This window comes from Bufo gargarizans, chromosome 4, assembly GCF_014858855.1.
Source record: "Bufo gargarizans isolate SCDJY-AF-19 chromosome 4, ASM1485885v1, whole genome shotgun sequence".
In the NCBI taxonomy this organism is placed as follows: domain Eukaryota; kingdom Metazoa; phylum Chordata; class Amphibia; order Anura; family Bufonidae; genus Bufo; species Bufo gargarizans.
Window position 1 is genome coordinate 380,318,990 of NC_058083.1, and position 27,415 is coordinate 380,346,404.

A 27,415-nucleotide genomic window follows, 5' to 3' on the forward strand; every position below is an offset into this window, starting at 1 on the left:
TTTTTTATCATTACATTTTGGATGCGCAAAAATGCGCAAAAATATAAAAAATTATCTACCAATTTACTCAAAATGTCATGGCCTTATAACTCAGTACAATATGGTGCTCAGACCTGCAAAGAGATGATCAGAGGTATGCAAGGATCTGAGAAGGAAATAGCAATACTGTGACCCCTCCACAGGACAATGAGTAGAGACTGAAATACATTATGCACATGAAAGAGGAGATTGCTACTGATATCTTGTTCAGCTCTGACTGACTTCTTTCACACCCAGGGGTTACTTGGGACGTCTGTTTGTAACTTACCTCAGCTTGGTTGCTGGGTCCCCCTAATCCCTATTAGGTTCCTTTTGGGCACCATAGTATAGTATGTAGTATATTCCGATCACTTTCTTCTTTATGGTCACCTTACGTGCTATCCTCTTTCCTCTCCCTTTTTCTTTTGTTTCAGTAGTGGTGTGTTGCTCTGTTCTGTCTTTTATGTTTTTGTGTCTTTAGATTATTTGTATGTTTTCTTTTTTAGTGATTATTATAATCATACTTACTTGCCAAACTTTGTACAGTCCTTTTTATGTACAGGTTCATCTTCATGCTATAGATTTCTAATACTAGTCTGTATGGTCTGTGTGTATGCAGATTTTACTTTGATTTTGCTAATAAAGTTTTATTAAACCATAAATATGATAATTATTAACTGCACGGAATGATAAAACACACCAAAAATAAAATCACCTGTACTCACCCGGCATTGTATTTCATACTGCCTGATGATCTCTGCAAATTTCTCCTCCTGAGTAAATAGCTCTGCGCTTTGAGGATCGGCCAGTCTCTGTTACACAAGCACAGTTATATATTTTACAGGTTTGATATATCTCATTCACAGTACCAAAAGGGATTTATAAAGATGAAAGGGTTTTTCTGGGATTAGAATAAAAATCTGCCGTTGAGATATTTGAAGGGGTCGCAGGGCCCAATGCGTGGGGTAGCCTCCTCGTTATTTATATTGCTCCATACACCTACAGGCTGAACATCTGATTGGGAAAAGCTACAATACCCAGCATAGCTGTGTGCATGGGGGAATGGGTCCGCTTCCGTTATGCAGGGTGCCCACGGCCGGTGTCCGTGTATTGCGGATCCGCTGTTTGCGGGCAGCAATACGGCCACGACCGTGCATGAGCCCTAAAACAGGGGCGTCTATAGAGGGGATCACACCCGATAGCAAGGCCTAATGATTTTTTAAAACCGATATGGAGTTGAAATGGAGACACAGTCCTATGTGCCATAATCTGGCTGCTATTTAGGTAATGTTATTCTTGTGCAGTTTTGGCTGCAGTTTGGGACTGTGGTTTGTCTACCAAACTAATGGCTTTGCGGCCATAGACACAGTATATACAGGTATATTATAAAACTAGTGCAGCATTACCTTTTCCTTCAGGATGTTATCTATGCTTGTTTGTAGTTTTATCACCTGATGCTCCGATTCTGACAGTTTTCCAACAATCTCGACCATTTCCTTTTGTAACCTGCTGTTCTCCTGTAATACAATATAACAGAGAATGTAGAGCAAAAGCAAACCCAGTAAATCAATAAACATTACAAAAAAAAGGGTTGTATTAAAAATCAGGATGTATTCAATGGGGTCACCATGTGCTCAGAGTAGGCAAATCACCAGAATTAACATATCCAGCACAGCCGGACACCGCCGAGCACTGCCTTCATACAGCAGTATTTTTTCAGTAGAAGGCAGGCATTTATGCTGGATCCCCTTATAGTGAATGGGGATCTGGCAGGGTCTGGCGGTGTGCGGCTATGCAATATGGTAAATCCGGTAGTCTGCTCCTATGTCAGGACAGACTGCTGGGATACCAAAGGCAAGATGTGAACCCAGCCTTAGTAATATAGACAGCATCTGATGCATTCAAGGTGCTGGTTCACTGTCACTTTCCCTTGAAGACAATCAGCATTTGATCAGGGGTTCACGTTATTATTTCACAGAGAAAAATTTCTAGGGACAAGGACATCCATGCCATATTTGCCCTTTTCTGGTGGCTCAGTGGTTACCACCGGTGCCTTGCAGCGATGAGGTCCTGGGTACTGTCACCCTGGATAGGGCACAGTGCAGCCCTGGGGTAAAAGAGAAGTCAGACAGAAAAAGGTCAAAACCAGACGGCCAAAACCAGGACCATATCAGAATCCAAAAGCAAAGTCTAAATCCGGCCAGAGTCCAAACCAGAGAGATATGTCAGAACCAACACAAGATACAAACACAGAGTCAAAAAACATACAGGGTCAGTGCCAGGAGAATGTCAGAGAATCGGTAGTCAGGAGCAAGGTCAGGGACAATCCAAAAGTCGGAATACCAGGAATCCAAACAATAGTACAGTACATGCTAGAGAGTTTAAGCAGAGCAATCACAGGCAACTAAGGTGAGCTGGTGCCAAGCCTGACTGGCCCTGCCATCCCTGCAACCTGATAGGTCGATCAGCCCCACTGTCAGCAGGCCTGGCTGCTGCAGCAACAGAGTGATGCCGGCAGTGCAGCCACAGCAAGGCAAGTGAATACATGACAGATACAAATCTAACTAAGGACAGCATCTGCATGGAGTTTGTATGTTCCCCTTGTGTTTGTGTGGGTTTCCTCCGGGTTCTCCGGTTTCCTCCCACATTCCCTGGATTCCAGGAAAGCTAAATTGTCAGCCCAGTGACTAACGACAATGTCTGTAAAGCGCTGCAGAATATGTCGGCGTCATGTAAGCGAGAGAAATAAAATTTCAGAATGGCGGATTATGAGGATCAACAGGTACATTTGGCTGCTCAGAATATATTGAAGTATTGTTAGGATGTACTAAAAATGTGCAGACAAGTGACTAGTAAAGAGGAAGAGAGGATCCGCTGCTTTCCTGGTGAAAAGCTGAGGAGGACAGCCATTCCCACATTGTAGAACATAAGAGAATTTCCAGTAACCATGGAAGGGTAAAGGATTTCTTACCTTTATAGACAAGTTCAGTTTTTCCCTCAGATAGGCTTCTTCCATCTGGAAATTAGCAAGATCCGTCTCCAGCTTTTTCTTTTGTTGTTCATACTGTTGCAGAAAATGATCTTTCTCCGTTTCCAGTTCTGTGCGTACTGTGGAAAGGCGCTGCTTGTACTCCTGCTCCAAATCCCTGTGTAGTATATTAGAAGACATAACACATCAGGGGTTCACACAAAAATTATCAGGCCCCTGAAAGTCCCATCCACCTCTAAGAGCCCCACGAAGACTTTATTAAAATGAATGATTATAATTCCATTTTTAAGATATAAACTCCAACCCAGTTCCTTCTGATTTGACTATTTATATTATTTTGGCTACAAGTGGCCTCCACTAAAGACAGAGAAATGCAGATAGGTTTATACAGGTCGTACTGAAGACAATGGGAGGTGTATCAATATGTACCATACACAGCAAGCAAGAAGCTGCAGTGACGATGTTACAGGGAAAGCAAGTCAGTGCCGGACCCTCCTGTACCACAGACACCGTAGTCTCATGTACTACCTCTATGGTCAGTGCCGGACCCTCCTGTACCACAGGCACCATAGTCTCATGCACTACCTCTATGGTCAGTGCCAGACCCTCCTGTACCACAGGCACCATAGTCTCATGCACTACCTCTATGGTCAGTGCCAGACCCTCCTGTACCACAGGCACCATAGTCTCATGCACTACCACTATGGCCAGTGCCAGACCCTCCTGTACCACAGGCACCATAGTCTCATGCACTACCTCTATGGTCAGTGCCGGACCCTCCTGTCCCACAGACACCGTGGTCTCATGTACTACCTCTATGGTCAGTGCCGGACCCTCCTGTACCACAGCCACCGTAGTCTCATGCACTACCTCTATGGTCAGTGCCGGACCCTCCTGTACCACAGGCACCGTAGTCTCATGCACTACCTCTATGGTCAGTGCCGGACCCTCCTGTACCACAGGCACCATAGTCTCATGCACTACCTCTATGGTCAGTGCCGGACCCTCCTGTACCACAGGCACCATAGTCTCATGCACTACCTCTATGGTCAGTGCCAGACCCTCCTGTACCACAGGCACCATAGTCTCATGCACTACCACTATGGCCAGTGCCAGACCCTCCTGTACCACAGGCACCATAGTCTCATGCACTACCTCTATGGTCAGTGCCGGACCCTCCTGTCCCACAGACACCGTGGTCTCATGTACTACCTCTATGGTCAGTGCCGGACCCTCCTGTACCACAGGCACCGTAGTCTCATGCACTACCTCTATGGTCAGTGCCGGACCCTCCTGTACCACAGGCACCGTAGTCTCATGCACTACCTCTATGGTCAGTGCCGGACCCTCCTGTACCACAGGCACCGTAGTCTCATGCACTACCTCTATGGTCAGTGCTGGACCCTCCTGTACCACAGGCACCATAGTCTCATGCACTACCTCTATGGTCAGTGCTGGACCCTCCTGTACCACAGGCACCATAGTCTCATGCACTACCTCTATGGTCAGTGCCAGTCCCTCCTGTACCACAGGCACCATAGTCTCATGCACTACCTCTATGGTAGGACACCTAAACACTCAATATTTATGAGGGAGGCCATGACACTGATATGAGGTTCGGTGTCATAATACTCCTACTTCCTGAAATACAGCACTAATTTTTTACATATTTTACACCTTCTATTGTGTTCAATGGTAGCTGTATAAATTCATATGCACTGAGCTCCCCCAAGTGGTGGATGCAGGCACTTAATTTCACCATGTACTGTGTAAAGGAAACAGGTATTTAGGGCTATATGGGGGAGGTTTATCATTGTATTTTTGGCAGCTGTTTGGGGTAAATACATAAAAATATGGTGTTCTGAATGAGGGCATATATTAATGAAACACATACACAACATACAAATCAAGTAAAAATGGTGAGGCTTCATGAGTCGTATTGTTCTACATAAAAAAATAATTTAAAAAAAGCGCCAAAAAAAAGGTGAGACCTGGTGTGCTTAGCCTAAGTCAGGGAGTGCACCCTATTGATAAAACTGCTGACTGCTGCACTGGGGAGAGATAATAGCTCACCGCCATCAGCTATCCCCCTGTAGATCTGTTATAAAATTACAGTGAACAATTTTGTACATTTTGTCTGAGTTCTCAGTGGTGAGTTGGGCCCCGTACTAAGTTTTGTAACGGGGCCCCTATAAAATCATATGTACATCCCTGGGATGAGACATAAACAAGAAAAATTAGGGATGCAAACAAAACCCAACAGTCTAGATAGGAAGTAACAAAGGACACAGGAGGTATAGCATCACTGCACTACAAATACTTGGGAGTGCTAGCTCTTCAGTCCAACTCACTTGATCTTGCTCTCATTGAGACTCTCCATCACAGAGTTATGGTCATCCACCTCATCAGCCAGCTGTAGGTTCCTCTTTTCCGCTCTATCCAGATCCTGTTTAACTTTGTCTCTCTCTTTAGTTACCTGTTCAATTTGGCTGCTGCAAACAATACGGTTAATGTTTAAAAAAAAAAAAAATTCTAGTTACAGCTAAAATTGACTCCTATAGTCTCTGACTTTATCAGGGTTGTGCAGCAGGATGAAACGTTTAGAAAAGGGGTAGAATGGGTTTGAAAAAATTAAATTAAATAAAAAATTATATATATATATATATATATATATATATATATATATATATATATAAAACACACAAGCATTTCACTGACCCCCCACCTCTGCCATTACCAGGTCTCCCCCTGGTCTATGCTTCCTCGTCCAGTCCTGACACACAAATGCCCACACAGCTAATCACTGGCCGAGTCAGGTCACCACTGCGGACAGTGCTTGGCTGAGTGGTCAAGCGGAGACCAGTAAGGACCCAGCGAGTGTCAAAACAGCAGCGGCAGGAAACTGGTGAGGTGAGTAATGCTTCTTTTAGGCTACTTGCACATTAGCGTTTTTCCTGGACCCGGCAGGGTTCAGCAAAAACACGTCCGTTACTGACAATACAACCATCCGCATCCGTTATGAACAGATCCGGTTGTATTATCCAAGACGGATCCGTCATGAACTCCATTGAAAGTCTATTGTGGCAGAGAAAACGGATCCATCCCCATTGACTTGTATTGGGGGGGGGGGGGGGGGGGGTCATGCCGGATCAGTCTCGCTCCGCATCCCAGGACAGAAAGCAAACTACAACATGTTGGAGTTTGCTCTCCGGTGTGGGAACGCAACTAAAGGGAACAGAATGCATTTTGGAGTATTCCATTCTGTTCAGTTCAGTTTTGTCCCCATTGACAACGAATGGGGACAAAACTGAAGCGTTTTTTGGGGACAAAACTGAAGCGTTTTTTGGGGACAAAACTGAAGCGTTTTTTGGGGACAAAACTAAAGCTAGTGTGAAAGTAGCCTTATTCTTTTAACCCAGTGATGTCAGCAGGAGAAATGTAGTATGATAAGCCAGCCATTTAAAAAAAATTGCCCAACTACGTAAAGTCACGCGGTCCAAATTCAGCAGTCCAACCGCTGTGACGAATGGTTGATTGATTTTACCGCTAATTCTTGTGGCCTTCAGTTGCTGCATATGGGCGTACCGCAAACGTGTGCCACTCTCATGTACCTCACCCTTAAGCCTCTTGCACATGACCGTTACGGTTCTGCAAATGACAGGTCTGCAAAATAAGGATGCGATTCATGTGCCATCCACATTTTTTTTCCAAACCCTTTCATTTGATCTGTGTGCTTTACGCATCCTTAGATCTGTTCCGGAAAAGGATAGAAATGTCCTATACTTGGCCATAAAATACAGGCCATTGACCCAGTGAAGTCAATCGGTCCACAAAAAATGCAGATGCAGCATGGATCGATTGACTTCCATGCTGCATCTGCATTTTTTGTGGACCGATTGACTTCACTGGGTCAATGGCCTGTATTTTATGGCCAAGTATAGGACATTTCTATCCTTTTCCGGAACAGATCTAAGGATGCGTAAAGCACACAGATCAAATGAAAGGGTTTGGAAAAAAAATGTGGATGGCACATGAATCGCATCCTTATTTTGCGGATCTGCAATTTGGGGAATGCAAAATACATATGGTCATGTGTATGAAGCCTTATACACAGGTTAATAAAGGGGGCCCAGAGTGGGGAACCATGTCATCCGTATGCCAATATAATAAATCAATCATACAGTAGCAGGATGCAGGTCTCCATGTGGCACTTAAAGGGGTTGTGCAAGAATGAGAGGGGTGAGGGTGTTCTGGCAAACCCCCATCCCTCATTCTGCCAGACCTGCAAAGGGAAGATGACTTACCTGCCTCCGACTGCCAGCTCTCCATTCCTTCTCCTGCAGGCCTGCAAAGCTACTCTTAGCTCCAGCTATGTCAACATCTGGTTTGACATCGCCACAGGCCGCAGAGGTGTCACATTCCCATTGCGTCATTACAAATGATCACAAGGGGAGCCGGACACCTCCGCAGCCTGTGATTGGCTGCAGCGATGTCAAACCAGATGTTGATATCGCTGGAACCCAGCGGAGCGTCGAAGGCCTGCAGGAACAGGATCGGGGAGCTGGCGCCCGGAAGCAGGTAAGTCATCTTCCTTTTGCAGGTCCAGCACAATGAGGGGGTTTGACAAACCCTCTTCCCCATTCTTGGATTTCAGGATCATAGACAACACAGTCTCAAGCTGGACAGTACTTACTGCTGGTGATGTAACTCATGCTTGTACGATGCCAAGGCAGCAAGATAGATTCGGTTTTTTGTTGCAATTAATTCATTGTCTAAGGCGGTGGTGAGCTCCAAAAGGTTCACATATTCTTCTACATTAAAATCCAGGCTCTAAAGAGAACATATATTTATACAGTAGAGATTTCCAAATATTAAATATAAAATCTACAGTACAAAATAAAATTATCCACTACACCAGTATGTATAGGATTGCATAAAAGATCAACCAGAGACCACTAGATACAATAAAGGATTACCGATATAAAAGGATAGAAATCATTGTCCTAGATATCACAGACTTTCCGAGTGTCCATAAAGTGAAAGCCCTGTTTCATGGCAAACGTCTTGTAGAATTAGCTCCTTACCATTAAAATATCTTTGCTGTCTTGAATCCCTTCCTCCTCCCATATGATCATGATCTGCTCTGGGTTTCCAAAACCTGTCCCATCATCAATGCTGGAGAAAAGATGAAAGCCTCCATATCCAGACAGCAGAGACTGCGAGGCTGTGTTATGGCTATTCTCTTCTACCTGCTGAGCACAGATAAGAAGGCACAGGTGATCTCAACTCCTGCAAAGCTCATATTAAAGTCCGGTATCATTTTAAGACTTGTTTTAATTACTTTGATCTAAGTTTGTGAAATTAAAGTTGTAGGCCTTGTGTCATCAGCCTGTTTAGGCAGATTCACCATGTACCAAACTTTCAATAATGCGAGTCAAATCCATCATTCTCAACATACTCATTGGCTTAAATACCGGCACACAGGTTGGGGACAGTGAGAAAAATGCACTGGTGACAACTATGAATAGCTAGTAAACACAGGTGGAAGTGTTGTCATAAGGAGTTTGCAGGAGACTTATTAAAATATTCATATAATTAACAAAAGGCACGTAACAATCATGGTGTTGGAGTTCTTCCTTAAAGGGGTTGTCTCATTTTGGACATTGGGGGCATATCGCTAGGACATGCCCCTCAATGTGTGATAGGTGTAGGTCCCACCTTTGGGACCCGCACCTATTTTGAGAAAGGAGCCCGCATTTCTAAGGAAGCGATGAAAATAGCATCTTACTTTCACTTTGAGCCATTATCTGTTCGCTAAATCCTTCATCTTTGAACTACTAACGGCTCACAAACACTTATTAAGGCCTCATGCACACGACCGTTCCATTTTTTGCGGTCCGCAAAAAACAGAAGTCGCACGTGTGCCTTCTGCAATTTGCGTAACGAAACAGGCGGCCCATTGTAGAAATGCCTATTCTTGTCCGTAAAAGGGACAAGAATAGGACATGCTATATTTTTTTTGCAGGGCCACGGAACGATGCAACGGATGCGGACAGCACACGGAGTGCTGGCCGCATCTTTTGCAGCCCCATTGTAGTGAATGGGTCCGCATCCAAGCCGCAAAAACTGCAGCTCGGATGCGGACCCGAACAACGGTCGTGTGCATGAGGCCTTAAGCTGTGCAATCAGTAAGATAAGAGTGTTTATGAGGTGTAGGGATTCGCTTTGGTAGTTCGGATTAGCGGGTGCAGCACAGAGGCAAAGTACAAGTTCTTGGTTCAAAACATCAGTGTTTATTCACACGTGAAAGCAAAACAAAAATGCAAGTTGCTTGGTGATCGTTCACACACATGAAAAGTTCATATACAAAACAGTCACCTTTGCTCCTGGGTGTTACTTCACACCCTGTTGGAAGCTCTGCTTTGTCAAGTCCACAGGCAGGCATTAGGCGGCCTGCTCGCCCTCACAGGGGTCTGAGCCCTCCAGCCCGGCTCAAGCCACGGATCCCAGCATAGCCCTCAGATCACAGTACGCAGATCTCCTGAGCTCCACTGTCAGACAGAGGTAATCCTCCCCACCTGGCAGTGCTGGCTGTTTTTTATGCCTGGCAAAACCTGGCCTGGAACATGGGGAGTAGTCACCCACCCAGCACTTTGACTACTCCCAGTAAGAGCCATCCCGGATCAGCTATTACAGCCATACTAAGTATCAAGGTGTCAAACAGCAACTGCTGCTGACACATAAAAACCGACTCTTACTCCACTCAGGTCAGGAACCTCGGTGACAAGTACCTATCATCCACAATGATTCCTTGTACCTTCTTACAGAGGTCAGGAGATCAGAGCTGAGGAGCCTTCAGCTGTACTGCCTGGCGAGAAACAGTATTAACACAGAGCCTGGCACTAGAGAATCTCAAGACTGTACAGAGAAAGGGGCTGACATTTTTTAATAAAGACCAAATGAAAAAATATCTGATTGGTGGGGGTCATATTAATGACCTATCCTGAGGATAGGCCATCAGTTTTAAAGTTCCCGGAAAACCCCTTTAATCACCATGCAGTAGACACAATTATAAATACATCTACCCACCTGGTAAAGTGCATGTCTCTTCTTGAGTGGGGTGGAGGCACTAGGTACAGGCGCGTGGCTGAACAAGCCCACCTCAAACTCCTGGAAGCTTACTCTGCCGTCTCCATCTCTGTCCAACTTATTAAATAAGTCTTCAAGTTCCTAACAAAATACAAACCACACACAAACTATAAACCCAAGTAAAAAGTATGTGAACCTGAAAGCAAACAGATAGCAGAATGTTCGCGTGGTACAATGTGTACAAATTTCAGTGAAGGCTTCACAGTGACATTGTGACTGAATGGAGACAACACCTCCACAATCCACTCTATATACAGAGTTGATGACTGCATGGTTTCTGTCCACTTAGTGTGGCCTTATCCTCATAATGTTGAATTTAAGGAGCACTTTTCATCAGGATCAACCTTATTAATCCAGACATACCACATGGTAGAGTTGACCCTGCTGATTACCACGAGACGAGTCTTGTGAAAATTGGTTACGGTGTTCCCAAGAAAAAATACTTTTATTCTCTGTGCTAATGAGAGCTTCAGTGCACTGAGGGGCGGACCCTAGAGCCTCAGCTTTGCAGTGCTGGCCACGCCCCCGGTGCACGGAGGGGCGGGGCCTAGGCCCTCAGCTTTGCCGTGCTGGCCACACCCCTTGGTGCACTGAACCTCTCATTAGCACAAAGAATAAAAGGAGATTTTTGTGAAACTCACCTGTAAAATCTTTTTCTCGTCTTTTCCATTGGGGGACACAGACCATGGGTATAGCTTAGAGGTATTAGTAGGAGGGACACTATGCAAATGAAAGAGCTCCTCCTCCTCGGGCTATACCCCCAGACTCCACCAGGAGGAACTCAGGCGTTGCACAAGCAGTAGGAGAAGGAGCAAGAAAAAATCATGGAAACCATCGGACCAAGCCATAAGGTCCAACCAGAAACAGAAAAACTGAACTAAAGACCCCTCCTGCAACAGGAATAATGGGTGGGAGCTGTGTCCCCCAATGGAAAAGACGAGAAAAAGATTTTACAGGTGAGTTTCACAAAAATCTCCTTTTCTCGTGCTTTTTTCCATTGGGGGACACAGACCATGGGACGTCCAAAAGCAGTCCATGGGGTGGGAAAAAATATCAGCACCGCCAGGAGGAACGCCCCAACGGTCAAACAGGAACCACAGCCTGCAAAACCCTGCGGCCAAAGCCGCATCAGCCGAAGCCAGTGAATGCAACTGACAAAAATTTGCAAAGGTATGCAAGGACGACCAGGTGGCCGCCGTACACAGCTGAGACGCAGAGGCACGACTGCGTCTTGCCCAGGAAGCCCCCTCCGCCCCAATGGAGTGAGCGGCAATTCTAGCCGGGGGAACTCCACCACAAGCGTGACAAGCCGCGGAAATAGCCAAGCAGATCCAGAGCGCCAAGAACGGCGGACGGAAGCAGTAGCCGCGAGACACCTTCAGGACCCATACAACATCCAGGGAATGCAGAGTGCGTTCCTTGGGGTTAGCCGGAGAAGGACAAAAGGAAGGCAGGACAAGATCCTCATCAAGGCGGAAGGGAGAGACCACCCTGGGCAAAAAGAAGGGGACTGGACGGAGCACAACTTAATCCTGGTGGAAAACCAGAAAGGCTCCTGACAGGAAAGAGCGGCCAGCTCCGACACCAGTCTGACTTAAAAGCTCGTGATGGGACGTGAACTCACAGCCACTGCATAATAGCCCAGAACTTTAATCACTACGCTATGTAGCTGTATCAGAAGCTATGGTCACAAGGAAGTCCAGATGAGAACAGTCAGAGAGACCCTCCTCAAAGGCTCGAAGGGGGCCGACTGCAGAGCGCGCAGAACCAAATTGAGATCCCAAGGAGACAAAGGGGGAACATACGGGGAACCGAATGCGCCACCCCCGAAGAAAGGTCACCACCGGACCCTTAAGAGCAAGGGACCTCTGACGGCCCGCGCCGAAACCTGACCTTACAGGGAACTAAGCGACAGTCCCTGCACAAGCCCAGACTGAAGAAAAGACAGTACCATCAAGATGGAAAACCGAAGGGGAGGGAACCCCGAACCCTCAAAAAAGGATAGGAAGGCCATCCAGGTACGATAGTAAATCCGGGAGGAAGAAGACTTCCCCGGACTGATCATGGTCCTAACCACTGAGAACTCCGAGAACCCCATCTTTATCAGGATGGCGGTTTCAACAGTCACGCCGGTAAACGAAGAGACCGCAAATTCCGGTGGAAGAACGGGCCCTGAGACAGTAGGTCCTGTCCGTCGGGAAGAGGCCATGGGGCGTCCGCCAGCAACCGAGCCACGTCCGAAAAACCACGCGCGGCGAGGCCACTCTGGGGTGATGAGAACGGTCGGAGTCCCTTCCGCCTCGAACTGGCGTAGACCCTTTGGTAGGAGAGGAAAACAGAGGAGGCTGAAGTCCTGCCACGGAGACACCTGCGCATCCATCCGTACGCCCCCGGATCTCGGGCGCGAGCCAGGACCACTGGGATCTTGTTGTTGAACCCGGACGCCATTAAGTCCACATCCGGACGGTCCCATCTGTGGCAGATTTCCTCGAACCCTTCTGGATGCAGAGACCACTCGCTTGGATCCACCGTGTTGTGGCTTAGAAAGTCCGCTGTCCAGTTGTCCACTCCTGGAATGCAAACTGCTGACAACACCGGAACGTGCGTCTCCGCCCACGTCAGAATTCTCTTCACCTCCTGCATCACCATCCGGCTGCGGGTCCCGCCCTGATGGTCGATATAGGCCACGGCCGCGGCATTGCCCGTTTGAACCCGCACTGGGAGGCCCGCAAGGAGAGAGGTCCAATAGGAGAGAGAGAGCGGAAAAAATCGCCCTCAGTTCCAGAAAGTTGATTGGAAGGCGAGACTCTGCCGCCGACCAAATTCCTTGAACCGTGCGAGACTGGAAAACGCCCCCCCCAACCCAGGATGCTGGCATCGGTGGCGGCGATCGTCCAGGAGAATGCGAGAAAGGAACTCCCCGACCTCAGGTTCTTTGGGAACAGCCACCAAGGGAGAGCTGCCCGAACCCGCTGAAAGGTAAAGGATCTCCTGTTGCGCCAGGCGAGTGTGAAACTGGGCATATGGAAGGCCTCGAAAGAGGCTACCATAAGACCCAGGACCTGCAAGTATTCCCGAATGGAGAGGCACGGGGAGCGCAGCAGATGCGACACTGCCCCCTGGACCTGGGAGGACTTGAAGGCTGGTAGAATACTTAGGCAGCCGAGGTGTCCAAAATCACCCTCCGGAAGGAGAGCCTCTGGGACGGGAAGAGGCAGGAGTTTGGGAAAGTTACCAGCCAGCCGAACCGTCCCAGGGTCTGAACAGTGATCTGGACGCTGTCCGTGGTCTGCGGTAGAGAGGGGGGCCTCTATCCGGATATCGTCCCGATAGGGCAGCAAAGGAATGCCCCTGGTACGAAGAAGCGCCATGAGCGGTCCAGGACCGTGGCAAGGACCCGCGGGGTGGTCGCCAACCCGAAGGAAGGGCGACAAACTGACAGTGTCGACCCATAATGGCGAAGCGCAGGAATCGATGGTGGGATTCCGCAATCGGGACATGTGATAGGCCTAGGAGCAGCAGGGCGGGCTGACTGGGCCCTCTAGTGCCGGGAAGGCTGGTGCAAAGGAAGGCCTCTTTGCGGGCGACCTGAGACCCCCAGCGGAGGAAGCAGGCGACGGCCTACCAGATGAGAAACGGCAAAAGGCATGCAGAGATGAACTCGTCCAGCTGATCCCCATAAGGTCTGGAAACCCCAAAGGGGAGATTAGCAAGGGAACGCTTGGTGGAGGCGTCAGCGTCCCACACCTTCAATCAGATCTCTTCGCGCTGAGTGACAGAGATGGCCAACCTGCGGGCAAAGAGGGAAACAATGTCCCTAGAAGCTTCGCAAAGAATCTTAGAAGCCTGAGACATCTGGAGAACCAACTCCAGTGTGTTAGTAGCCGCATCTCGTACCGCCAGTTCCTGGTGGTGGTGTTGTAACCACACCGAGAGAGCACTGGCTACCCCTGCTGAGTGAAAGGTAGGTCACAGGGACGCGCTGCCAGCGAAAAAAGGACCTGGAAGAGAGTCTATGCGTCTGTCTACAGCATCCTGGAAAGAGGAACTGACTAAGACAGGAAGGGCCACATAATTGGCTAATCCGGCCACCGGAGGATCCACCTTAGGGGGAGGAGACACCTCTCCTCGCCGTCAGCAGGGAAAGGAAAGTATATTCATGCGCTGGGTGGTCGAGAACCTTATTAAGACCACCCCAGGCCCTGGACATGACCGCGGAAAAATCCCTCATGGACCGGGAACATGGTAGTCTCCGACTGCCTGGACGGAAAAAGGGGGAACTCCTGACCAGTGGAAGGAGGAGAATCCCCTTGGAGAATAAAGGTGTCTCGGACAGTCACCACTAAGTCAGCCACCCTGGTGGAGAGCTTAGGCGAGGGGTCCCGCTTCATGACCTAATCAGAGCCGGAAATTCTCCTTCAGACTTGCGCTCCCTAAGGGAGGGGAGAGTCGCCCGAACGCGCCTCTAGACGAGGGGGGGGGGGGGGGAGAGCCAGAGCCATCCGAGGAGGGATGCTGCTGCTCACGCTCCCTGTTAGTAGTCGGGCGTCTTCTGTGGAAAACCACTTAGAGAGGTGGTTGGCGTCACAGGATTTGAAAATGCCCTATAGTCCAAAAAGGACCTGGCTCGTCCGAGCCGGATAATTCTCCTTCGGATTACTCTCCCTAGGGAGGGGGAAGAGCAGTCCGCAAGCGCCACCGGCGAGGTGAGGGGGGTGGAGAGACGGAGACATCCGAGGTGGGATGCTGCCGCTCACGCTGCCTCTTCGTAGTCAGTCACCCACTGTGGGGACCACTGAGAGTCGTTAGCGCCACAGAATTAAAGGACATGGTTGCCTTGGCGACTAAGACCAATTTAGCGGCCGCGCTGGACATGGCAGATGCCCAAGCGGGGACCGCAGGCCCCCAGGGACGTGGAGGAGGGGGGTAAGGCAGGGATGCAGGTAATACTTATCTGCTCCTGCAGAACTTCTCCCTCGACTCCAGGACCAGCAGGGATGCACCTCATCAGGCTTCTGACTCCTTGTCCAGGAGTGCAGTGTTCTGGTGGAGGGTGGCAGCAGGAGACCCAGTAGCTGGTGGGATACCGGAGCTGCAGGTCGAGCCCGGATCCACTTGTCTTCTTTGGGGGGCAATGGAGGCAGCCAGGCAGCGTCCAAGGACGGCAGCGGGCATTCCACGGGGGACCAGGAAGGCGCCATGCCGACCTGTGTCCCCATCTAGAATAATATAAACAATTTTTGAAGGCTGAAAGGGGCTTTGAACTCAGAAAGCCTGGACATGGGGCAGCAGCAGCAGTACCACTGAGCTACCAGCTTGCCTGGCACAAAACGGAGTAGAGTGATGAGGAGCTGCACGGCCATGAGCAAACAGAGTCTCCGGTGTAAGGAGAGTCAGAGCGGCATGCCGAGGCTCCGCCTCCCCGAATGCGTCATTATGGCGCGAAAAAAGCGCGCGCACGAAAAATAAGCGCGCGCGTGAAAATATGCGCATGCGCGAAAATATGCGCGAAAATAAGCGCACGCGCGCGGAAATAAGCGCGCGCGTGATTTAAACAAACACCACGTGGAGGAGCGGCCTGCCGGCGGGCGCTGAGGGAGCGCAGCAGCCAAGGCCCGACGAGAGAAGCGCTGAAGCCCACAGTTTAAGGGGGAAGAGATGCCAGTACTCCAGTGCCAAAATGAAGAAAGTGCCCCATCAGGATCCTTCTTCAAGCTCACCCAGGTAGCCACAGACAAATAGACACAGAGGGAGGGGGAGGGATTGGGCAACACTTATCTGCTCAGCATGCTCCCTCGATGTCCAGACCAGCAGGGATGCGCCTCTTCAGACTTCTGACTCCAATCCAGGAGAACAGTGCTCTGGAGGAGGGTAGGCAGCAGGCGTCCCAGCAGCTGGTGGGATGCCGGAGCTAACAGGTCGAGCCCGGATCCACTTATCTTCTTGGGGGGAAATGGAGGCAGCCAGGCAACGTCCCAAAGACGGCGGCGGGCACTCCACGGGGGACCAGGAAGGCGCCATGCCGACCTGTGTCCCCATCTAGAATAAAAATAACAAAAAGGAGTAGAATCAGAGAGTGTCAACCTCCTTCACCAGACACTAAGCAAAGACTGAGTTCCTCCTGGTGGAGTCTGGGGGTATAGCCCGAGGAGGAGGAGCTCTTTCATTTGCATAGTGTCCCTCCTACTAATACCTCTAAGCTATACCCATGGTCTGTGTCCCCCAATGGAAAAAAGCACGAGAAAAGTATTTTTTCTTGGGAACTCTGCAACAGATTTCCACAAGGAAGGTACCATTTTAATCAGAAGGATCAATCCTACCATGCAGTATGCCGAGTTTGACAGGGTTGATACTGCTAGATGCACCTTAAGAATCAAGATCTCCTAGTTTGGAGCCAAGCTCTTTACTCCATTCAAGAATACAAAAATTATAACCAATTCCAATTGGACAATGTGTTACAAAATTAAACTGCTCGTACCTCATCACAGAGATCTTCAAGTCCAATGTTCTTACACACGGTGGCAAGCTCTTGCCTGTTGAGGTAGCCATTGTGGCCTACACCTAGCTGCTCCCAGATGTCCCGCACCTGGTTTTCAGTCATATCAGAATGAGCATTTGAAATTCTTCTGGGACTGTCAAAAAATCCTGGATTCCATGTCCTCAGCTGCCCTAAAGGTCAGAAGAATTGGAACGTCATGATTATAATTTATATTATATAATAAGTATATTACTTTATATACATACATCATCTCCTATAATGACAAGACCCTCACAATTCTAGACTTAAACTGGCCATCAGGTGTCGAGTGGAGTCAAAAGGTATGCAACGGTGACGTCAACAAGCCACTGCATCCAAAATCATGTGCATCGAAAGAAGTCAGAGGCGCATGCACAGTAAATACGGTGAGGCAGATGCCCACGGTATCTACTGTTATGTGCAGGCAGGTTTTCATGAATTGAGATCTTGTGGATTCACTTCAGATTTTATTTAACTCACCTCGGCTTTTCTTTCTAGGATCACATATTAAGGGTGCATTTACTTGAGTGTTTTTTTTTTGTAATAGCCATAAAAAAAAATAAAACACTGTGTAGTTCTGTCACCATTATCAAAATCACAACAAAAAAAGCCGTCTCCTGTAAATATATATACGGCCTAAGGATGTATTGTCATGTGCTTGTAGTGTGCCACATGGCAGGATTCTACCACAGTATTATCAAGTTTGCAATGCAGGTTTTTGTGGGCACAGAAATTACAGGTAAAACATGTATCCCCTTTAATTATCATGCAGACCCCCCCCCCCCCCAAAAAAAAAAAAAAAAAAAAAAAAAATCACATAAAGGCCCCATTCACACAATCTTATTTTTGTTCCACATTTGATCTGCATTTTTGCAGATCGCACACGGCCCCATTCATTTCTATAAATCCACAAAAAAAGGACAGCACACTTTGTGCTGTCCGCATCCATATGTCCGTTCTGTAGTCCAGCTTTGCAAACAAGAATAGGCATTGTTACAAGGGTCCGCAAATAAAAAAATAAAGGATACACCATGGACATCATCAGTATTTTTTTTGCAGACCGCAAAATACATACAGTGATGTGAATGCACCATAAAAAACACCATACTGCCATCTCTCACCGATTGCTAAAAGAGCATTATGGGCTTGTGTCATGCCTTCAATGTCTGATAGCTGCAGGTCCCACCTCTGGGACCCGCACCTATATCTAGAATGGAGCCCACAAAGTGAAGGAGAGAGCATGCGTGGCCACCCTCCACTTATTTCTATGGAAATGCCGAAAATATCCAAGCAGCACACTCGGCAATTTTCGGCACTCCCATAGAAATGAAAGGGCATGTGCGGTCCTTTCTAGAGATAGGTGCGGGTCCCAGAGGTGGGACCTGCAGCTATCAGCCATTGGTGGCATATCCTAGCGACATGTCACCAATGCTTGACATGACACAAGCCCTTTAAGTGGTTGACAAGGGGAAGGGGGGGGGGGCTTGATCAAAACTGGCGTAAATGAAAACTGGTCGCTGTGGTCAACAAAGCCAATCGCCATTCATTTTCCTAAGGAGCTCTACTAAACCAGTTCTGCTTTCCACCCGTTTTGATAAATCTCCGCTGATGTGTCATACACATTAAAGTACTGCTGCCGTCCCCACCAATTTCACTGGCCAACAATCTAATGTGTATGAGCAGCTCACGGCTCCGCACCTACAGATGATGTTGGGGAGAGAAGGATTGGGGTTGTTGAATTTCAGCGCTCGTCTGTATTGTTCTCCCAGGAGGTAAGCTGCCGCCAGAAGCGACTGCCTCTTCCCTAATGAAACATACATATGATCTGCCGAGTGTATATGGGGAAGTTGGGAGTCGTTCGACTGATGCTTTTTAAAGGTGTATGCGCACCTTAAAGGGAACCTGTCACGTAGAAGGTGGTGTCTGAGCTGCAGGCGCCATGTTATAGAGCAGGAAGAGCTGAGCAGATTGATATATAGTTTTGGGTGAAATATTCAGTATAAATTGTATTTCATTCATTAACATTTTTGCTCATTCTGGACTTTAAAGTCCAGAATGAGCAAAAATTTAAATGAATGAAATACAAGTAAGGGTCCATTCACACTTCCGTGTGTGTTTTGTGGATCTGCAAAAACACTGACATCAGCGATGTGCGTTCCGCATTTTGCGTACCACACATCGCCGGCATTCTCATAGAAAATGCCTTTTCTTGTCCGCAATTGCGGACAAGAATAGGACATGTTCTATTTTTTTCGGGATCGGAATTGCGGACCCGGAAGTGCGGATTCGCAATTCCAGATCCGGGCAGCACGTCGTGCTGCCCCATAGAAATGAATGGGTCCGCAAAATGCGGAATGAAATTGCAGACGTGTGAATGGACCCTTATACTGACTTTCACCCCAAAAATATATGTCAATCTGCTCAGCTCCTCCTGCTCTATAACATGCCGAGACTACACTGCTTTTTTCATGGTTCCCTTTAAATCCAGGAAAAGAGCACAGATGGACAGATTTAGCATAAAACTAGATTCAGATGCTGAGGCTGGGCTGCGGTCTTTGCAGTTTGGCACAAATTTTCAGTATAACCATTTATGGTTTTTGCTATGTGGCCAAAAAAACTTTAAAAAAAAACACAGCTCAAGAGCACAGTCCGAGTATACCTTAAGGCTGGGTTCACACGTGACTGAACAGCTGCGGATTTGCCGTGGTAGAATTTTGTAGCATTGTACAGTACCAGCAAAGTGGGTGAGATTTTCATCCACACGCTGCATAAGGCTACGTCTACACGACGACATTTTTTGCGCAACATTATGTTGCACTGATGTCGCGCAACAATTTTTATAATGGCAGTCCATGGTGTGGCACTGCAACATGCTGCAACTGCGGCGGGACAGTCGCAGAAAATCCATTTGAGATGGATTTTTCTGCGACCGTTGCGTCGCAGCATGTTGCAGTGCGACACATTTTAAAAATTGTCGTGCAACAAAATGTTGCAGTGTAGTTGTGCCCTATCTGTCGCGCGACAAATGTTGTCGTGTAGACGTAGCCTAAATTGACCTGCGGTGCGGATTTGAAATCTGCCTCATGTCAATTTAGGCCCCCATGCACACGACCATATTTTTGGTCCGTGTCTGATCCATATTTTTTACGGATCGGATGGTTTAGGACATTTCTATAGAAGGGGAAAAAAATAGCAGCACACAACTGGTATCCATGTTTTGTGGTTGTGTGCATAAGGCCTTATGCTGGGGATCTCCCTAGTGGATTTCACCCTTTGCAATGAAGAGAATGAAGTTTTTCCATAGCAAAACCATTTTTGTTTGTTGCATTTTTTTTTAAGCTCGTGTCACGTGTCAGCCCACATTCACAAATGTTTTTATGGATTTTTGTAAGCAGTAAACCCTCCCCCCGGCCAAAAAAAAAAAAAAAAAAGCCTGACTACATGTGTTAATGGAGCCCTAAGGCTGGTTTCAAACAGAACTTTTTGCATTTGCATTTTGCAGTTGCTTTTCTTTTACATGTGGTCGCATTCACAACAAAGTATTATTTTATTTTTATTGTTTTCATTTTACGCATTTTTAATGTTTTTGTCAAAATACAGTGGACGCCATTTTAGGTCGGTCCCGTTTACCCTCTGCACTGCCTGAGGATTTGGCAAAGTTCTGACGAGGAGTGTGCCTATATAAAAAATAAAAATGGCTGCACACCATTATACATACAAACAATAGAGCTAAGAAATGGGGGTCATTCTAAATAAAAGTGGTACAATACCGACTATAAATGAGTTAATGGAAGCTCTTAGCGCACATATTTGATCAAACGTGTGTCGGGCCCATCTACCAGGCGTCAAGGTGGCTTCCACAAGTCCAAAGAGAGGCAGTATATTAGTGTAAGGGACCCATCTGCGGAAGCCACCTTGACGCCTGGTAGATGGGCCCGACACACGTTTGATCAAATATGTGCGCTAAGAGCTTCCATTAACTCATTTATAGTCGGTATTGTACCACTTTTATTTAGAATGACCCCCATTTCTTAGCTCTATTGTTTGTATATATAACGGTGTGCAGCCATTTTGTTTTTATAATTATGTTTGCTTCATGGATATGCACCTGTGATTCTGAAGTCCAAATTAGTCCAAATTCTCTTATAGTACATATTGAGGAGTGTGCCTAGTCATAAAAGTAGGTGTACCTCCGGAAATCTGTGCGCCTGAAGTAAAAACTACAAAGTTTCCACAAGAAAAAAAAAAAAAAAGAAAGCAAAAAGTACATGACATTCGTCTAATCTAATACACTTTGCTGGTGCTGTCTTAAAGCTCATGCACACGAACGTATTTCCTTCCCATACTCGTTCAATTTTTTTTTTGCGGACCATATGCGTAAACATTAATTTCAATGGGTCCGCAAAAAAATAGAACATGTCCTATTATTAACCGCAATACGGACAATGATAGTACTGTTCTATTAGGGGCCAGCTGTTCCATTCTGAAAAATACAGAATGCACACGGTTGTCAGCCGTATTTTTTGCGGACTGCAAAATACATACGGTCGTGTGCATGAGCCCCTGCGGTTTTGTGCCTTAGGCCACCTGCACACATTGCAGAATATGTTTATTTTGTATTTATTTTTTAGCAGATTCCCATGCAGAAAACCCAGCAAAAGTGGATGATCTTACACCAATCCCATGTACACTTTGCAGATTTTTTCTATGTGGAAATTGACCTGCTGTGTGGATTTCAAAATCTGCATGTCAATTATGTTTGTGGTTTTAGCTGCGGATTTCACCCTTTACCAATGAAGGGAAAGGTCTGCGGCAATAACGCACCTAATCCGCAATTAGTAATTGAGGATTTTGGTTTAGAAACGCACAGAAATCTTTTGTGCGTTCACCTGCACTCGTATGCAGGTGGGCTTAGGCTGGGTTCACACGGGCGTTGCGGGTGACGTGCGGGAAAATGGGCGATTTTTCCCCACAAGTGCAAAGTTTCTTTTGCGCTTTGTACGCGCGTGAGAAAAATCAGCATGTTTGGTACCCAGACCCGAACCCGGACTTCTTCACAGAAGTTCAGGTTTGGGTTAGGTGTAGTGTAGATTTTATTATTTTCCCTTATAACATGGTAATAAAGGGAAAATAATAGCATTCTTAATACAGAATGCATAGTACAATAGAGCTGGAGGGGTTAAAAAAATATATATAATTTAACTCACCTCATCCACTTGTTTGCGCAGCCCGGCTTCTGTCTTTTTCTGCGCTCATCACATGGTCCATCACATGATCCATCACATGATCCATCACCGTAGTACAGAATCAGCAAAGGGTTCAAGATTACAAAAATCTCTTCTACACTTTTGCGGATCGTTTCCATTCGGAAATTGATCTGCAGTGCGGATTTCCAAATCCGCGGCCTGTCAATTATGTTTGCGGTTTTAGCTGAGGATTTCACCCTTTTTAATGGAAGGGTGAGATCTGCGGCAGAACCGCATCAAATCTGCACCAAAAAACGCTAAAAAAAGAGTGGCCCGCTAGAAATGTATGGGTCAGTATGCTATCCTCAAAGAATGCAGGTAGCACAGGCATGAAATATAGGGTCACGCGCAAGAGGTCTTAGGCTACTTTCACACAGTCAGAGTTAGGTCAGTTTTCATCAATGATTGTGAGCCAAAGCTAAGAGTGGGTCAAAAACACAGAACAGTGCAAATCTTTCCATCATACCACATCTCTTTGGAGCCTCCATTACTGGTTTGTGGCTCACAATCACTAGGGTTGCCACTAGAGATGAGCGAATGTCATATTTTGAAATTCGTTCACACTTCGTTTGGTGGTAAAAAGGTGAATTGTTTAATAGACTCCCCTGCATAACGGAACCGGGACGGATCCGTTTTGCAACCCATAGACTTCTATTATGGAAGCACTCATGAGTAACAGTCCATATAGAAAAGAAATTACCGGCAGTGCGACTAAAACACCAGCTTGGCCAGCGAGATACCGGCCGGGTGACAACCTTAACAATCACTGATCAAATACTGACCAAACACTGACTTTGCAAAATAGGCCTCAGAAAAAGGTTGCTGCCATTTAAAAACCATTCATTGTGCAACACATTGCTTAAAAAAAACTGAAATCCAGTACTAAGGCATGCCTTTCTTTTCATTTCTTTATTTTTTGCAAAAACTGACCAGAACTGCAATGTCCTTCAGGAAGACTCAAATGTAAAAAAAAAAAAAAGGGGGAAAAAAAGACTGATGATAGTTATGGTGCACATAGCACCTGCAACTATAACAGGACCCTCTTATGCCAAGTTTATTAGACTGTGGCTCTTCCATGTCATGATGTGCTGGGACTTGTAGTGCCGTAACAGGTGGAGAAAGGGACAGGTTGGGGACCAGTAAGTCATCGTGCATATGCCTGTCTAAAGCCATCACCACACCGATTTAGGCACGGGCATAGAAATCCTAAAAAGTACAACTCCATTAAGCTGCATTGCCTCATGTGTGCATTTAATAAAAAGATTATTTTTTACCTTGTGCTTCAAAGTTTTCGATCTGAGGCTCCTTGACGATTTCTGCTTCTTCATCAGACTTGAGGCTCTGAAGAAAAGAACACATGTGAGACAGATTTCTGTGTAAATAATCCAAGATGGAAATATGCGTAAAGGGAGTAGAGGCTATAGGAGGCAGGGAGGCTGAAGGAGAAAAAAAAAAAATCCTCTCGGTTTAAGAATGTGCATTAACCCTCCAGACAAACCCGGGGCCAAAGCAAACAAATGAGACCTTACTTCTCACTGTTTCATCTCAACTGGATCCTTAAACCCCGACTCACTATTAACCAGAAGGCGTCCTCTGCAATCAGCCCAAGTGAAACATTAAACCGGCTGTGGAGCGTGGTATTAACACATTCACTCACCATACTGCTGCACAGAAATGGCAGGAACTGACTGACAGCTACAGGTACCTGCTTTAGGTGTGCATTTTAGGAGGCTCAGCTGTAGAACACTATTTAGGGAGAGTTCACATCACCATTTTTCCATTTTTCTGATCCATCAGAAGAACAGAAAATTAAACAAAAAAGATAAAAAATAAATGTATCCTGTAAAAAAAAACTAAAAAAACATCCTGTACATCAGTTATGCACATTTGGCATCTGTTTGAGCCACTTCCGCCTGAGATCCGTTTTTTCAAGATGAAAAAAATAAATAAAAAAAGTCTGGGTTTGTGTGCGATATGCAAAAAAATGCAAATCGGACATGGACCAAAAATATGGTCATGTGCATGAAGACTTTTGGTTTTTGTGCATTTTTTAGCTTTTAGTTGCTTTTTTATAGCACATGCGTTTTTTAGGGTACGACTAACTGGTCATGGCCAGAATTGCAGGGGTATCAATCACAGTGTAGCAGTGATTTCATAAAAAATGAATAGGGTTACAGTGTGAGTCGCAAGTGTTCTGTGCGATCCCGGAATCCTAAAAAGTCCAACTCTGCTGAATTTCTTTGCAACTTGGGTCACAGTTGAGGCACATGGACAACTCGTGCTACAAGCCAATTCATTTCTATTGGATTACAACTACACTGAGATGCCCCTGAGATACTGTCCGCTACAGACTTCACGTGACCAGTGTCGCCGTGGTAAACACCAGCTCCAGATGTTTGCTGAAGGTATATGGGAAATAGGAAACACAGAACTCACGTGTTGTTTGTTTTTTTGCTACTGCCATTTTTGTTTGTTTGATACCACGCCATTTAGAATAAAAGCCACTAAAATATGACCACATAAAATGCTGTAAAAAAAAAAAATGCAGGTGAAGGCGTCTATTCCATTTCACTGGTTTAGCCAATCCGCACCCCTTCTTTCAAGAATGGGTTACCGAGGTAACCCAAATATCCCAATTTGAGGAGCTTACTAATCTAATAAGACAAGAGATATACAGTTGCAAGAAAAAGTATGTGAACCCTTTGGAATGATATGGATTTCTGCACAAATTGGTCATAAAATGTGATCTGATCTTCATTTAAGTCACAACAATAGACAATCACAGTCTGCTTAAACTAATAACACACAAAGAATTAAATGTTACCATGTTTTTATTGAACACACCATGTAAACATTAACAGTGCAGGTGGAAAAAAATATGTGAACCCCTAGACTAATGACATCTCCAAGAGCTAATTGGAGTGAGGTGTCAGCCAACTGGAGTCCAATCAATGAGATGATATTGGAGGTGTTGGTTACAGCTGCCCTGCCCTATAAAAAACACACACCAGTTCTGGGTTTGCTTTTCACAAGAACCATTGGCTGAAGCGAATGATGCCTCGCACAAATGAGCTCTCAGAAGACCTACGATTAAGAATTGTTGACTTGCATAAAGCTGGAAAGGGTTATGAAAGTATCTCCAAAAGCCTTGCTGTTCATCAGTCCACAATAAGACAAATTGTCTATAAATGGAGAAAGTTCAGCACTGCTGCTACTCTCCCTAGGAGTGGCCGCCCTGTAAAGATGACTGCAAGAGCACAGCGCAGACTGCTCAATGAGGTGAAGAATCCTAGAGTGTCAGCTAAAGACTCACAAAAGTCTCTGGCATATGCTAACATCCCTGTTAGTGAATCTACGATACGTAAAACACTAAACAAGAATGGATTTCATGGGAAGATGCCACAGAGGAAGCCACTGCTGTCCAAAAAAAAAAAAAAAAAAAAAAAAAAAAAAACATTGCTGCACGTTTACAGTATGCACAAGAGCACCTGGATGTTCCACAGCAGTACTGGCAAAATATTCTGTGGACAGATGAAACCAAAGTTGAGTTGTTTGGAAGAAATGGGTGGAGAAAGAGGCACAGCACACCAACATCAAAACCTCATCCCAACTGTGAAGTATGGTGGTGGTGACGGATTGCTATCATCGACGGAAAAATGAATTCCCAAGTTTATCAAGACATTTTGCAGGAGAACTTAAGGCCATCTGTCCACCAGCTGAAGCTTAACAGAAGATGGCTGTTTCTACAGGACAACGACCCAAAGCACAGAAGTAAATCAACAACAGAATGGCTTAAACAGAAGAAAATACACCTTCTGGAGTGGCCCAGTCAGAGTCCTGACCTCAACCCGATTGAGATGCTGTGGCATGACCTCAAGAAAGCGATTCACACCAGACATCCCAAGAATATTGCTGAACTGAAACAGTTCTGTAAAGAGGAATGGTCAAGAATTACTCCTGACCGTTGTGCAAGTCTGATCTGCAACTACAGGAAACGTTTGGTTGCAGTTATTGCTGCCAGAGGAGGTTCAACCAGTTATTAAATCCAAGGGTTCACATACTTTTTCCACCTGCACTGTGAATGTTTACATGGTGTGTTCAATAAAAACATGGTAACATTTAATTATTTGTGTGTTATTAGTTTAAGCAGACTGATTGTCTATTGTTGTCACTTAGATGAAGATCAGATCACATTTTATGATCAATTTGTGCAGAAATCCATATCATTCCAAAGGGTTCACATACTTTTTCTTGCAACTGTATATCTCACGATCTGGTCCTCATGGATACATTTTCAGTGGAATCCTCCATCTGACCCATCTCCCTCAACTCTACCTAGAGATTCCCAATCTTTATTTGGATTACTGGTTTCACCTTTAGGTCTCCTGCACACGGGTCCACAATATACGAGCACTGGCCACATGCACTCCGTATCACTGACTTGAATGAGTCCACAATCCGCACGATTGCGGAGCGGAGGCACGGATTGGAGGTCCACAGAAGCACTACGGAGCAATTCTGTAGGATTTCGGTTCATTCCTCCTCACCGCAAAAAAAAATAAAAAATAGGACATGTCCTATTTTTTGTGTGGTGCAGACCGTCTATTGCAGATTGCGGACCCATTCAAGTCAATGAGTCTGCATCCGCAAATGGCATGCACACGAACAGTGCCTGCGCATTGCGGGCAGCAATTTGCAGTTGGCAGCACGGGGCACATACGTTCGTGTGCATGAAGCCCTATTTATTTGTAAATTGTATACTTTTTTTTCCTGCAGTCCAATTTAACATGCAAGGGCGCCTTCACACGCGGCAGATTTTGTGGCAGAAATTCAGTGACTGAAAACCAGCTCCATTCATTTGAATTGGGCAGCAAGCACATTCACCTATTAAAGGGAACCTGTCACCGGGATTTTGTGTATAGAGCTGAGGACATGGGTTGATAGATGGCCGCTAGCACATCCGCAATACCCAGTCCTGTACGTGAGATGAGTCAGGGACAGGACTCATCTGAGGTTAATTTGCATATGTATCAAATCGTTTTTTTGACACAATAAAAGCACACAGAGCTATGGGGACTGGGTATTGCGGATGTGCTAGCGGCCATCTCGCAACCCATGTCTTCAGCTCTATACACAAAATCCCGGTGACAGGTTCCCTTTAAGATGAAAGGAACTGATTTTCATTCATGGAATTTCCTGCCACAAAATGCCTCGTGCGAAGGCACCCTAACAGATTTGCTACAGATTTTTTGTCCATGTTTGAGGGTGGCGAATCCGCAAATATTACACTAACAGCAAAGTGAATAGGACATTAAACGAAACCCACAACAGATTTTTTTCCACTACATGACCACATTCCCCAAGTGTTTAGGAAAGATAATGCTTCTCATTTTTTGAATCCACTCCTAGTTTTAACTTCTAAAACTGCATCAAAACAGCATGCGAGAAATCACTGTAGGAATGTAGAATTTCATGTAAAGTTGCACAAAATAAATA

The 27,415-nt window shown here is 46.1% G+C and overlaps 1 protein-coding gene across 5 annotated transcripts in view; it reads right to left on the bottom strand.

Moving 5' to 3' along the window:
* Positions 1-27,415, bottom strand: part of NINL (ninein like) — a 144,280-nt gene that overhangs the window by 51,512 nt on the left and 65,353 nt on the right. For 3 of the 5 annotated variants that reach the window (XM_044292572.1, XM_044292569.1, XM_044292570.1), the window contains exons 5-13: positions 23,194-23,260; positions 16,635-16,825; positions 10,097-10,237; positions 8,092-8,259; positions 7,701-7,837; positions 5,359-5,499; positions 2,990-3,164; positions 1,425-1,535; positions 744-830 (exon numbers count right to left, since the gene is read on the bottom strand). In XM_044292572.1, the coding sequence (XP_044148507.1) occupies positions 744-830; positions 1,425-1,535; positions 2,990-3,164; positions 5,359-5,499; positions 7,701-7,837; positions 8,092-8,259; positions 10,097-10,237; positions 16,635-16,825; positions 23,194-23,260 (1,218 nt within the window). Of the gene's footprint in view, positions 1-743; positions 831-1,424; positions 1,536-2,989; positions 3,165-5,358; positions 5,500-7,700; positions 7,838-8,091; positions 8,260-10,096; positions 10,238-16,634; positions 16,826-23,193; positions 23,261-23,448; positions 23,474-27,415 lie in introns of those variants that run through there. The other 2 variants (XM_044292573.1, XM_044292571.1) reach the window with 2 other exon arrangements.